This window comes from Prionailurus bengalensis, chromosome E1 (genome assembly GCF_016509475.1).
Source record: "Prionailurus bengalensis isolate Pbe53 chromosome E1, Fcat_Pben_1.1_paternal_pri, whole genome shotgun sequence".
Lineage (NCBI taxonomy): Eukaryota > Metazoa > Chordata > Mammalia > Carnivora > Felidae > Prionailurus > Prionailurus bengalensis.
Genome location: NC_057347.1, coordinates 1,335,183 through 1,348,449, shown reverse-complemented (window position 1 = coordinate 1,348,449; position 13,267 = coordinate 1,335,183). Strand labels below are relative to the sequence as shown.

The following is a 13,267-nucleotide window of genomic DNA, read 5'->3' as shown; positions in this document are numbered from 1 at the left end:
GACTGTCTCTTATTGCTGGCTGGACACCTCCGCCTGGCTAAGCCTAGCCATCCCTCAGGATCTACCTCCCTCAGTCCGGGTTGGGCTGGCCTCACAAATGCCACTACTCGGGGTCGCCCTCAACTGTGTCTCCGGGAGGGGTAGGCCGAGGAGACTGCCCTTCCCGGAACTCCCCGAGAGCGAGAGCTCCGAGCGCCCGGAAACTACAATTCCCAGGGCTCTGAGCGCCCCCAGGGGCGGGACTTCCTGGCGGCGACTCGCGCGGAGAAGAGATGGCCGAGGCGCCGGGCTCGGGGCGCCGCTCGCTATACAAGGCGGCGGGTTCGCCGTCCTGGAAAGAGGCTTTTCGGCAGGTGGGCGTGGGGCTTGGGAAGCCTCGTCCGCGCCGCCGTTACCCCTACTCCGTCCGGGGAGCCGCCCTCCCGCGTGCCGGGCAAGGCAGGTGCCCGAGCGCCGGGCGGTGGCGGGGGACCTGGACCTGGAGCTGGACCTGAGCGGGACTGGACCGAGCCGGGCGCTCTCGGGGTTTCTGGACCCTGCGTGCGGGGTCTTGGCGAGCCGGCCTCGTCCCAGCACCACCTGCTGGGGGCGGTGGGTGGGCGCCAGGGAGGCGCTCGGCTTCCCTCCGTTCCTCTCCAGAGGGGAGTCAAGTACTTGGAAAAGATGCCTGTTTCTGCTCCAGACTTGGCTTCTGCGTCTCCGTAACTGTGCCTCAGCAGGGACGTGCGCCTGCCTCACATGTGACCTATTCTGACATCAGCATGCCTCGCGTCATGTGGTGCACCTTTCCAGAAAGGAGTAGAGATCCTGTATTCTAGGAAAATACTGGGATGCTAGAAATGACGCTAATAGCAGAGGCTTGTCAACCTGGGCTGTGGACGTTTTGAGGAAGACAGGTCTGCGTTGCTGGGGGCGCTGTTCCCCGCACTGTGGAATGTTTCGCAGCGTCCCTGGTCTCCACCCGCTAGATGCGGTAGCCCCACAATTCAAGTGACAACAACAAAAAATGTCTTCAGGCATTGCCAAATGTGCCCTGGGGGCTAAAAATCGTCCCGCGTTGAGAAACGTGTCCAGGAAGGCGGCTATCGTCGCCGTAGCTAGAGCAGCAGGGATGTGGGAGTCAGGACGCCGGCATTGAAGACAGGCTGTGAAATATGCCGATCTGGGCTCCGTAAACAAAGCATTGTGATTCCATCTGTCTGTGTGTGGATAAGGGCTGGAGAGGAATACGCAGAAATAATAATTAAGGTTACAGCCGAACGTTTCCTGTCTGTAAATTTCCTTTAATGTCTCAACACCTAGTCTTAAGAATTTTTTATTTTAATATTTATTTAGTTTTTGAGAGACAGAGTGTCAGAGGGGGAGGGCCAGAAAGAGAGGGAGACACAGAATCAGAAGCAGGCTCCAGGCTCCGAGCTGTCAGCGCGGAGCTGGACGCGGGGCTTGAACCCATGAACCTCAAGATCATGACCTGAGCTGAAGCCGGACGCCTAACCGACTGAGCCACCCAGGCGCCCCAGGAATTTTTTTTTTAACGGAACTGCTCCCCGTCTTTTTCCTTTCAAGGGATGCCTGGAGAGAATGAGAAACAGCCGGGACAGACTCCTGAACAGATACCGCCAGGCAGGAGGCGGTGTGCCAGGGAGCGCTCAGAGCACCCTTCTGGTGCACGAAGTGATGGAAGAGGAGTGGAGTGCGTTGCGGTCGGTGGAGGGCCGTCCAGAGGTCTCGGCTCAGGTCAGGCTGGGGTGTGTGTTTTCGGGGAGGGGCCACAGCACAGGACTGCCGGGTGTCCTCTCTCCCTGTTTCCCCAAGTCCTCTAACCCCGCCATCCTCCAGCTTTCGAACCGCTCAGCTTTCGAACTACCCTTAACCCAGGCTCCTCCACCTTGAACGTTAGACTCTTCTGGATTCCTGGTTCATGAACCCCAGACTGTCAGTGTGCTGTGTCACTGCATCTCATGAATCTAAAAAGAAAGAAATTTCACTGCTCGGCTCCCCTCCCCTGGAGATTTTGATCCGGCAGGCAAGGGCCAGGAGGCTGTCTCCTGTAAAGGGTCCCAGAGCTTTCTGATCCTAATCTCAGCCAGAGTGGGGGGGCCGGGTGCAGACAGGAAACCGGTTACCGCGTACCAGGAAGATCGCTGGCTTGGAGGTCCGTGGTTCTGGAATCCCGGCCCTGGTTTTGCTCTGCACTCTCACCTCTCCTGTGCCCTGAGCTTCGCTTCACCTTCGTGCCACGAAGAAGGTAGCGCTGGCCAAGCAACGTGAGAAAATGCCGGTACGCTGCCCTGGAAACATCGGGGCTGTCTGTAGCCATGACGCACTGTTGGGTGATTTCCACGTGCGCCAGCGCTCGCCCCGTGTCTGAGTAACCGTCGGCCCTCACAGGAGCTCTTTCAAGTAGGTTTGTTCCCGCTTCACAGAGGCCCGAGGTGAGGTTTACAGAGGTTCAGAACTTTCCGGCACTTACTTGGCTTTGGCAGAACAAATACTTAGCTGCTGCCCTAGGCTGTCTCCCCCCAAATTTGGGACCATTATTTGGTCACTGGGGGTTCAGTGGCTCGTTGATGGCTTCTTGGCGTGACCGCGTTACCACATCATCGCTAAATCCTGCAGAAGGACTGGACCGGTTTCCCCAGTGAAAGCTGACTTCAAGCCAGCCTCCAAGTAGGAGTCGGGCTGGGGCCTGCTGGCTGATTAGGACTTGAAGCCTCGCGAGCCCACTTTCTCTTGCAGTTGGAGGAGCCCGTGGACCTGGCTGTGCTCGAGGAGATCCAGCAGGAGCTGGCCGACCAAGGTGCGCCCTGGGGTCATCCTTCCGCCTGCACGTCCCTATGCTAACGCAACGTTTGTTTATTTTCGAGAGAGAAAGAGGAGGGCCAGAGAGAGGGGGACAGAGGATCTGAAGCAGGCTCTGAGCTGACAACTGAGAGCCTGATGTGGGGCTCGAACTCACCAACCGTGAGATCGTGATCTGAGGCCAAGTCGGATGCGTAACCGACTGAGCCACCCAGGCGCCCCGCTGCCCACTTTTCAGAGACGATTAGTTCCGCCTCCACTTCTAGCTTCAGGCGGGTGTCAGAAGGCCCTGTTTTGACTTTCAAGTCTCGGCTGTCTGCCCGAGAATAAGTTTTTTGGGCGCTGGGCCTTGTGCTCAGACTCTGCGTTCCGTGGTGTTGTTTTCTCCTGGTGGCTAGCGGACAAGGTACCGTGAGACAGAAGGCAGTGCTGTCGCGCCCGGGTGGCGCAGCTCGGGGTGCGGCCGGGAAGCAGCATCCGTTCCGTGGAACGCGGTCCCATGTTTATTCTGTGCGGCGGTTCCTTTCTGTTTACAGAGGAATAGTCCACCGAGCCCAGCTCCGTCCCAACGTAACTTTATTTGAAAAGTCAGACGTGGGCTGTGGTTTGCTGACCCCCTGCGCTGCAGCCTAGACCGTGAGCTCATCGAGAGCAGGGACCGGCGTCTTTCACCTCTGTCCCTCCTTCCTACCACCTACGTCCTGGGCATCGTGGCCCGCTTGCCGCATGAAAGAACACAGATTGTGCACGACACAGACCGAGCATACGGACGCTGGAGAACAGGGCACTTCACACTCAGCAGGGTGGGCTGGGCGACGGCAGGAAGTGCCCTGTAAGTGTCCCCTCTCTCCAGCTGCCCCCCAGGGCCCTGACCCACCACGCTCTGCTCCCGCAGCCTCTGGAGAGGTGTGTGGACGTTGTGTCCCTGTCCCTTGTCCTCACCACTTTCCCGCCGGTGCTCACGGAGGACAGACAGACGGGAGGGGAGGGACAACAGGTTGGAGCCTGACAGAGCAGTAAATGGCTTATGATTGGTAGCATGATTTGGCCTGAAATTATTCTGTCCTGGGATGAAGCCTTTGGAGTGGCCCCTGGCGTGGGGTCGGGGTCGGCGAACGAGGCAGGTGGGGTGGGTCCGCCCTGGGTAGGCGGTGGGGTGGGGCCGGCCGGGGGTTGGGGGGAGGTGGGGCGTGGCCCGCGGCGGGGGAGGCGTGGCCGGCCGGGGAGGGGGCGTGGCCGGCCCGCGCAGCTGCCCCTTGCCTTGCAGAGCGGAGCATCATCAGCGAGTATGAGAAGAGCTTGCAGTTCGACGAGCGGTGTCTCAGCATCATACTGGCTGAATGGGAAGCAAACCCCCTCATCTGTCCTGTGTGCACAAAGTAAGTCTTCGAAACGTTTCCAGCGTTGTCGCCCCCCCCCCCCCCCCCCCCCGCCGCCCCCGCTCCCAGGTGAGTGGCTGCACCTCCCCGCCCCACCGCCAGACACTGCTTATCTGGAGAGGTCTGCGGATCCAGGTCTGCTGGCCGCGGTCCTCTGTGACCCCGACTCTGCTTCCAGGTCCAACCTGAGGGTAGCCAACGGCGTGGTCACGTGTCCGTGTGGCCTGTACCTCTCCAATCACGTAAGTTCCACACGCCCATGGCTGTGGCCTCTTCCCACGCGGACCCGCTTTCTTGGGGAGCCTCGGGGGCTCCCTCCCGGCCCCACGTCCTACTCACACAGGCCCGGCTGGGAGGTTGGAGCGTGGCCGGTACTGCACCCTCCCCCCTTCCCCAGAGCCATTTGCTAAACACAAGGGCCCCCGGGCTCCAGATCTTTCTGGGAGTGTGCTTCGGAGTTGGGAACACTAGGAAGACAACGGTGTTCAGAACTTAAGCTCCCGTGACCTCTTACCTGACGGGGACTGATTTTCAAGCTGTTGACTCGGGTAGCTGGATTAGGTTGTGGCTTAACTTTATTTCCTAGTTTCCGGAGTTGACGGAGCAAAGGCTTCGCGCCTGCATAGAGGACAGCGTGAACGCACACAGTGCACACTGTCCCCACACGCCTGAATTTTCGGTCACACAGGCGACAGGAGAAAGGCCCACTCTTCTCATGAGCTGCCTGGTAAGCCTGCCGGGGACCCCGTGGCGAGAGCGGGCCAGTCGTAGGTTCTCTTCCCGCACCGGGAGAAATCCCAGCTCAGAAACAGGGAGACATTTATCTTCTTATCTCCTTTTAAACTGTGTTCTTTTGAACCGGGTAGGTGTTTAAAAGTGCAGTTCTCTGAGGGGTTTACTTGCCCAGGAAGATGAAGCCACTGAAACTACCGGAAGGGAGGGGACAGAGGCCACCCAGGAGTGGGGAGCCTGGCCCAGAGTCAGCGGGTATTGTCACACTCACGAGACCCAGACAGGCCGGTCCGTGTCCGTTGTGCAGGAGGAAGCAGGAGGGCGTCGGGTCACTGGGGAGACAAATGCCCCTGTGAGGGGGCTGGACGGTGGGGAGGGAGGCAGTTGTGCCGCGGGCTCCGTCTGTGACGAGGGGACGTGTCCCCACTGCTGGGGGCGGGAAGCAGGCTCGCGTCAGGCTCGTCCTCCAGGGAGACCGAGCCGGCCCTGGAGTCCGGGTCTCTGGTTCCAGCGCCTCCGCTGTTCCCTGCTCGGGGCTCGGGCCGGTGGGGACCGGCTTTCCCGCAGGCGGGGTGGGGAGGACCCTGGGTGAGGTTTAAGTGGCAGGCGGCCGTGCCCCCTGCTCCAGCCCCTCACAGACCAGGCACCTCCGGGGGCTCCCGCTCTGCGTCCGACGCTCGAGGCTGGTTTGCACCTGTGACTGAGCACTGCCGCGTGCACCGTGGCAGCCCGAGTCCTGCTGTCCTTGGGCTCCCGCTGTGCCTGATGCCGCGTCTCCGCGACATCACTCGTGCCTTCGTCCTTGAGGGCGACCCCACACCTTGACTGTCCTCCCAGCCCCAGCACGTAGGCAGGTGCCTGATGCGTCTGCAGCAACGGGTTGAGGTCGGGGTGGGGGCTCAGACGGGGCGCAGGTCAAGTGGCTTCAGCCCCCGCCTCCTTGCGGAGATGGGCGAGCCAGCCACCTGAGGCGTGTGGCGCGGGAACGTGAGCCCCAGCCGCGGGCTGGAGGGAGTGGCTGGGAGCACCCAGCGGCACCCCAGCGCGTGGCCGTCGCGGGCCCCGGTCCGTGGGGTCAGGGCCCCGAAGTTCTGAGCAGAGGGAAGGCGGGCGGAGGTGAGGCCAGCCCTCCTGGGCACAGCTTGCCAGCGCGGCCTTCCCGTGGGGAGAGACCCCCGTGGGGCCGGCGGGTGACAGAAGCAGGGTTGAGTTCACGTGCCCGGAGCACTGGAACTCGGGTCGCCAGGCCTCTGGCTTCACGTGAGGGGGAGTCCAGGACCGAGGGGTCAGGCTGCGGGGGGTTCGGCCTGGACGTGGGGCCTGAGGCGAAGCCGCAGGTGCGGGCTACGAAAGGTCACGCGTGGCCACGAGGACACGGGAGGCAGGAGATGTGCGAGTGGTCTGGGCTGGTCACAGGCTGGAGGGCACTAGACCCCAGAAAGCCACATGTATCCCCTGTGGAAGCGGTTGGGGACTCTGTGGCATGGTGGCCGGGTGAGCGGTCAGGGAGTCAGGAGCCTGTTTTCACTCCGATGCTTACCGGGCCTCAAGTTGGGGTTCTGCCCGTGGGGGGCACGCGTGGTCTGTACCTCCCTGCGGCACATGCCTGTTTGAGGCCCAGGGTCAGTGGCAGGAGCCTCACCTCCCCGCGTGGCCGCAAAAGCCACCAGCTGTCAGAGGCTTGAATCTGGCCTCTGGCTTCCCCCGTCCCAAGGGGGAGGGTGTTTGAGTGTCTCTGGGATGTGATCTTAGCTGGAGGCCACCGTGCTGGTGCTGGCAGACTGCTGGCAGCCAAGGCAGTCGTCCTGGGGCTGCGGGAGGGCGGTCCCCAGCACAGCCCCAGAGGCAGGCTCTCCATGCTGGCGCCACACCGCCCAAACCAGCCGTGACGACCTGAGTTCTGTCCACATTCCAGGCTTGTGACACTTGGACCGCGATCCTCTAGAACCGGCCCGGACACCTCCCCCCTCGCTCCATCGGACAAAGGGCCTTGTAAATAGAAACGTTTAATTTATAACTTATTTTGTATTAAAATTTTCAAACGTCTCTGCTGTCGGGTGTTCTGTGACTCAGGCTGAGGGAAGGAATAGAAAAGACGGGACACCTCAGGGGAGCGAAACCAATTTTATTGTCCGTCATTCTGTTATACAAAATTCCAGGAGCGACAGAGCCTAGAGGAGGAGTCAACGAACAGTAAGTAAGAGGGTAGCAGAAATAATTTAAATCTGAATTATTTTCCATGATATCAGCACGAAAACCGTCTCCAAGCACGCGTGTCTAGCTCCAGAGTGGGCCTGTCCCCTGGCCAAAGCCTGCCGTCAACGCGAGGCGTTCAACGTCTGCTCTGGTCTGGCCTACTGGCTCTTGACGAACCCCTTCAGGTCTTCGAGAAAAGTGATGTACTCCCGGTGCTCCAGGGCTGTGCTGAGCTCCACCAGCTCGTCGGCGAAAGTGTTGTCCACCCCCCGGTCGGCCAGGAAGTCCATCAGGTGGTCGTATAAGGCCTGGAGACAGAAACGCCACTCGCTACCAAGACGCCGCGGGTCCCTCCCCGGACCGGGACGCTCGCCCCGCGGGGCCCAGGGCGCGCCCAGCTTCCCGGGGGCTCACCCAGTCCAGGGAGTCCGTGTTGAGCGTGTAGTTCGTGTCCTTCCACTCAGACTCGCCGACCGACTGAAAGCTCACTTCTCTGATGGCGAAGATGTCACTCTCGTCCTCCTCTTCCTGCCCCACCTGGAAGGACACGGGATTTGGGGAAAGTGAAGGGGCTTCTGGGACAAACCAGACCATTAACAGCTTGAGAGTCACCAGATTTTAACCCGCCCTCACCCCCCACGTCCTCCCCGGCTCTGCTGGCCCCTGAACGGGCCCAGGAAGGTCCCTGGAGGCCCTCCCCGTCCCCAGGGGGGCGGGCATGCCACCCTACACACCTCATCTTCCGGATAGTGACAGTCCAGAACCAGGGCCTTCTTGCCGCCGTTCTTTATAACCTCCACCACGAAATTGGGAGTGGACGTCAGTTCGGGCTGGGGAAGCGAGAACAAGTCAGCACGTGCCGCGCCGGCAGGGGGGCGGGTGCCCGGACCGGAGAGCTCACCCTGCAGGGCCCTGATGACCACGGCTGGGGTGGTGGTCGGCGCTTTCAGACGATACGCGCTAGTGCCCGTAAGTGAACAGCCTGGAATGCTAACGGCATCGAGGCCACGCGCCAGCTCATTGGGGAGACCGGGCTACCCTGTTCCCGAGTCGGTCCTTTCTGGACTTCTAAACGAGGTCTTCGAGGGCAGGGGGTCACACAGCTGGCACGGCTTCGCACCTGTCAGTGTCTTACTTGTTCACAGAACTTGCCACGCTTAGAATTAAATCTGAATTACGGCCCCAGCTAAGTTAATTCACCTCCTCCCCCGGGGCTCGGTTTTCCATCCTCAGGCTGCAAAGCTGGCCCAGACCCCCACGATCTCTCTCCTTCCCGCTGACATTTCGGGGTCTTCCTCTGTACTGGACGGGGAGCCGTCCGATACCAGGGGACCGCAGTCGGGGTGGCTGAGACAGAAGCACACGGGGTGGGGGGTGGGGCGTAATCTGTGCTTGGTCATGAGACGAGTCCAACACCTGCTTAGTCAGGAAGTCCGGGGACCCTGTGACCCTCACACTGGCCGGCTCCTAGCCAGGCACACGGCCTCTTAAGATGTTTGAGGACCGGGCACATCCGGGTCCGGCCAAGAGGGGCCGTGTGCCAAAGTGCCAGGTGTCCCAATCTCTGACACCCCAGCTTTGCTACCCTGGATCAATGGCTGGTGTTTACCGCCAGCCTGTGACACGTCAGAACATTCCTCGCTCGGAAACACTGCAAACATCTCCTGATCGTAAGAAGGCTTAAAAGAGGCTCGTTTCTTCCCGTTAAGAGCACACAGGCCACACTGTAAGCCTACTGGGGGGCGGGGGGGCAGCTTCCTGAGTTCTGGGAAGGAAAGGGGGCCTCCCGGTGCTGCTGCTACAGCCGGAGAGCGCTGCTCCGGGAGGAGAGCCCCGAGGACAGAGGCCCCCTGCCTCCCCGCACCTCCCTTCCCGCAGCGGAGGAATCGGAAGAGCACACGTTCCTTCTCCGAGGCCCTGGGATGACCTGTCAGCACTCAGATCCCAGCGGGTGACCGTGCACCCTGCTCACCTCCTGTTCTTCCGCCTTCTGCCCCTGGGAGGGCTCCTCCTCCCCAGCAAACGTCGGCGGGATGCTGTTGTTAATGTTGAACGTCACCGTGATCCTACAGAGGCGAGAGAAACCTCAGGAAGGGCTGTTTTCACTCGGTATTTAGCTGAGTAAAGTGCCGAGCTGTGCTACAGTTAAAAATGCCGATGGAAACAATGTCTCTGATGCCACGGACTCGACTGTACAGTTTCCCCGAACAGCCGGGTGGCTCCGGCCCCAAGATGGACTTAGCAGCCGTGACTGTGCCCCCTACGCGTCAGCTGCTGGAAGTCACACTAATGGGCCCCGACCGGTCCCACTTTATCTCCACCAGATCCAGTCCTGTGTGGGCCCCTTCGGGCGGTGGCGCCCCAGGGCCACACCCACTGGTTATCTCCCCAGGGCCTCCGCCCACCCTGCTCTTGCCCCGGGCGCCCTCCGGTGGCAGTGACTGAGAAAGAGCTGGGATGGCAGAGAAGCCTCTGGGGAAAGCTACCCCCAAGGAGGGCGGGGTGGGGCAGAGCGGCCTGAGGCTAAGGACCAAGAGAAGCCTGGGGGGCTCAGTCAGTTAATAGTCTGACTCAATTTCTGCTCTGGTCATGATCTCAAGGTCTGGTTCCTGAATTTGAGCCCCAGGTCGGGCTCAGAGCCTGGAGCCTGCTTCAGATTCTGGTCTCCCTCTCTCTCTGCCCCTCCCCTGCTCAGCTGCTCAGTTCTCTCTCTCAAGATAAATAAACTTAAAAAAAAAAAAACAAAAACAAAAAACAGCAGTGCAAGTTTCACTCACACACCAGGCCAGAAACACCCAGTTCCTGACAACTTTAAGGCGCAAGGATCCTCCTCACCTGACAAATCAGGCCCCGAGCCCCGAGTGGAGACCGCAGCGAGGGGACCGCAGAAGCTGTATGGCTCACCCGCCACCCCCTGGAGCTGCAGAAGCCCCCTCCTGCAGGAGGGCCGGCTGGACGTTCAGCCACAAGACCTGTCTGACCCGCCCGAGCGAGTGCTGACTGAGGGGAGCCCCGGGGCACAGAAATGCCTTCATTCACGAGAACCTTACGTAGAAGGACCCCAAACCGGCTGCGACTCCACTCGCCCCAGGAAAACGGTTTTGGTGACGTCACAGAGCACACCGCTGACCCTGGGGGACAGGACCCACTCTAGGCAGAAACACCCAAGAGTCAGAACCCTCCTTTACAACACGTATGAAAGTGGACTCAGAACGGGGAGGGGGGGGCACACATCTGAACCGGGCGGAGAGCCCCCCACCTTCCTGGTGGCCACACTCACTGCACCGTATCCTGTCCTACAGGCGAGGCACAAGGTTTGCGTTCAGGGCGCAGGGACCCCGATCCTCAGCCAGAGCCCGCGGAGGCGGCGGCCAGCGCCCTGGGCAGTCGGGGTCTGCGCGCCCAGCCTCAGCAGGAAGGACAGCCGGCCTCCCAGGCCCACGGGCCTCGAGCTGCCAACTGCCGTGCGGCTCCCTCGCGGTCCCGATGAACGAAGCACCGGGCAGGCCCACTCGGGGGGCGCTTCCCCGGACCCCAGGCCCCCGCACTTACTTTTCTCCAGCCACTTTCCGCACTAACGTGGCTTCTGTCCCGTTCACTTCCAGCTCCCAGCCCCCAGACATCTTGGGGAGGGACCCATGCTTCTGGATCTTCTTCTCCTCCTTAATCTCGTCGTTCAGGAACTCGACGAAAGCTTTGTCTCCTACGGTAAGAGTCCGTAAGACACAGAAAAAGAACCAGTCCGTCTAAAACCCGAGACCTGGGGTTACTGCAGCCGGAAACCTAGACCTGGGATCTTTTCTGATACTTGTGCTGCTGCCAACCAGGCTCTACAAACGGGGTCCAATTCCCACCCGTGATGCCTCAGTTTCCCCATCTGTAAAAATGCTGGAAACACTTCACCGGGAAGCTGACCTAGACTCTAGGAAAACGATTTTGCCAGGCTTGACCACACCTGGAACCCCTGACCCCCGGGCTCCATCTCGGAGGCTCAGACAAAGCCGACCGCAGGGTTTAATCACATCTATCCCTACCCGTGGGGGGAGGAACACGGGTTCAACCCGCTGGTCACCCACCAGTGGGGGAATGTGCGGGACTGGGTGCACAGGACCTACAGCGGAGGGGAACATCCCCTGCCCCCCGCCCGGTGGGTCCCCGGCCCTGACCCCAGCCCCTCGACCCCCAGCCCTAACCGCCCAGGCCCGGCCTGACCCCTCGGTACTCAACCTTTGACCCCCGCGAGCCATGGCCCTGGGACCCCCGACCCTTGACCCCCTGGCCCTCACCGCACCCCCTTGCCACTGGTCCCCCAGCCTCCACCCCCGACCCCCTCGTCCCCTAACCCCCTAGCCCTGACCCTCGTTCCCTCGCGACTCCCCCCAGCCCTTACCTCCCAACTTCTCGCCGCCTGACCCCCGACCCCACGCCCCCGTCGCCCCAGCCCTGACCCCCGACCCTCACCCTGGGTGTGCAGCGCGCCGCAGCCGCAGCTGCAGGGCCCGCGGGGGAGCAGGAGGCCGGCGCGCACTCGGAACAGCCCGAAAGGCCGCACGCACGGCCGGGGCGCGGGCTGCAGCAGCGGCCGGGTTGGCGGGACGGGCGCGGCGCGGAGCCCGGCGACGGCGGAGCCCAGCGCGCGGGGCACGCGGCGCAGCAGAGGAAGCATCGCGGCGGCGGCGGCGGACACGTGCGGGTGCGAAGGGCGACCCCGGCCGAGATCCCAGCCCGCGCGCCGCCGGAAGTCCCGCCCCCGCCGGGAGCGCTTCCGCGCCGGCGCAGTGCGGGCCCGAGGCGCCGGGCTGCGCGGCGCCCTCTGCTGGCGGCCTGCGGTGCGACCCGCGGGCCTGGGTCCCCGAGGTCAGCGCGGCTGCCCGGACCTGATCTTCCAGCCCGCCCCGCCGCTCCGCCCCGCGGGCCGCTTAGCTCCAGGGAGGGCCCTCTGAATTGCTACGACACCCCCCCTTCAGCGTGCACTCCCCTCCCCCGGCATGCACACCCTCAACCCCGGCGTGCACCTTCCCGCGTGCACTCCCCTCGCGTGCGTTCCCGCCCCGTGCATCCCTCTCCCCAGCGTATACCACCCCGCGTGCACCCCCTTCCCCCGGCATGAGCACCCCCTTCCCCGGCATGCACCTCCTCTTGTGCACCCCTCTCCCGCAACGCGCACCTCCCGAGCTGCACCTCCCTCCTCCGAGTGCACCCCCTCGGAGTGCATCTCCCTCACATGCACCCCACTGTGTCTCCCCCCCTTACTCAGCGTGTACCACCCCCTCGGCGTGTTTCCCCCCAGCCTGCATCCCCCTTTCCCAGCATGCACCCTTGTGTGCAGCCCCCTCCTCTGGCACGCATATCCTCTTCCCCAGCGTGCACCTCCCGCATGCGCTCTACCTCGGGTGTGCACCACCCCCCGCCGGCATATACCCCCACCGGGCGTGTCCCCAGTTCTGATGGCCCGCCTGGCACTGTTCTGGAGCCAGGAAGCTGGGAGTGGGAGCGAGGGTCCCCGAAAAAGAGAGCTCTCAGGACCCGAGGGGTCATTTCAGGGGCCCAGCCAGGCTCAGTGATTGGAGCCCTACGTGTCCAAGCCGCTTCTAGCAGAACTTCTAGGTGGCGTCAGAATCGCAAAGAAATGCAAAAACCTCAGCAGATGAGGATCCCAAGGTAATAAAGAGAAGGCAGAAACTCACTAGCCTGTAGCGTAGTTGTCACTTCTCCAGGATAAGTGCGTGGTAAACCCCACTGCTGTTTCCAAAGGAAGCAAGGCCCCGCATCGTCACTGGAGATGAGCCCAAGATCCCGGCTCTGGGGGTGTGCCCAACTCCCCCCCCCCCCCCAACACACACAGGCGTCCTCTCCTTCATTATAATGTTAAAGTGTCCGCCTGGGAGCTCGGGCTTTTCAAGCTTATGCCCTATGCCCGCACAACCTCATGCCTCCCTCTACCTGCAGTGACAAGGCTCCCCTCGCTGGACCCCAAGTGAAAAGAACCCGCTCATCTCTGCGCGGGAGTCCCGGCTTTGGAGGCTCTTCCCCTCCGTCTCTGAGTTGCCCAGATCAAGTTTCCCGTGTGACCACCGCTCCTGGCGTATAGTCTCTGCCTGTAACTCGTGTTAGACGGAGCAGGATCTGGACTCGGGTCCCCTGAACCCCGACCCCGA

The 13,267-nt window shown here is 62.0% G+C and overlaps 2 protein-coding genes across 4 annotated transcripts; one reads left to right on the top strand and one right to left on the bottom strand.

Annotated features, from left to right (window-relative positions):
- The first annotated feature begins 155 nt into the window (after nt 1-155).
- On the top strand, nt 156-6,959 carry RPAIN (RPA interacting protein). Of its 3 annotated transcripts, none has more exons than XM_043582761.1 (7): nt 156-353; nt 1,567-1,737; nt 2,740-2,800; nt 4,070-4,181; nt 4,360-4,423; nt 4,768-4,908; nt 6,829-6,959. In XM_043582761.1, the coding sequence occupies exons 1-7, from the start codon at nt 273-275 to the stop codon at nt 6,856-6,858; spliced, it is 660 nt and encodes a 219-aa protein (XP_043438696.1). In that variant the 5' UTR covers nt 156-272; the 3' UTR covers nt 6,859-6,959. The 3 variants fall into 3 exon arrangements, with proteins under 3 accessions (XP_043438696.1, XP_043438698.1, XP_043438697.1); XM_043582762.1 differs by lacking the exon at nt 156-353 and adding an exon at nt 380-896; XM_043582763.1 differs by lacking the exons at nt 4,070-4,181; nt 4,360-4,423; nt 4,768-4,908; nt 6,829-6,959 and adding an exon at nt 3,339-3,845 and having other exon boundaries at nt 168-353.
- A 59-nt stretch (nt 6,960-7,018) lies between these two features.
- LOC122484801 (complement C1q binding protein) lies at nt 7,019-11,868 on the bottom strand. Its single transcript, XM_043582760.1, has 6 exons — nt 11,571-11,868; nt 10,662-10,812; nt 9,082-9,175; nt 7,844-7,939; nt 7,524-7,646; nt 7,019-7,417 (listed from the first exon to the last, which is right to left on the bottom strand). Exons 1-6 carry the CDS (start codon nt 11,773-11,775, stop codon nt 7,268-7,270), a joined length of 819 nt encoding a protein of 272 aa, XP_043438695.1. The 5' UTR covers nt 11,776-11,868; the 3' UTR covers nt 7,019-7,267.
- Between the last annotated feature and the right edge of the window lie 1,399 nt (nt 11,869-13,267).

Coding starts and splice junctions, on each gene's coding strand:
- RPAIN (XM_043582761.1), top strand. CDS start 273: ATGGCCGAGGCGCCGGGCTCGGGGCGCCGCTCGCTATACAAGGCGGCG. Junction 2,801..4,069: donor GCAGGAGCTGGCCGACCAAG/GTGCGCCCTGGG, acceptor CTTGCCTTGCAG/AGCGGAGCATCATCAGCGAG. Junction 4,424..4,767: donor GCCTGTACCTCTCCAATCAC/GTAAGTTCCACA, acceptor TTTATTTCCTAG/TTTCCGGAGTTGACGGAGCA.
- LOC122484801 (XM_043582760.1), bottom strand. CDS start 11,775: ATGCTTCCTCTGCTGCGCCGCGTGCCCCGCGCGCTGGGCTCCGCCGTC. Junction 9,176..10,661: donor CGGAAAGTGGCTGGAGAAAA/GTAAGTGCGGGG, acceptor TCGCCTCTGTAG/GATCACGGTGACGTTCAACA. Junction 7,647..7,843: donor GTCACTATCCGGAAGATGAG/GTGTGTAGGGTG, acceptor GTGTCCTTCCAG/GTGGGGCAGGAAGAGGAGGA.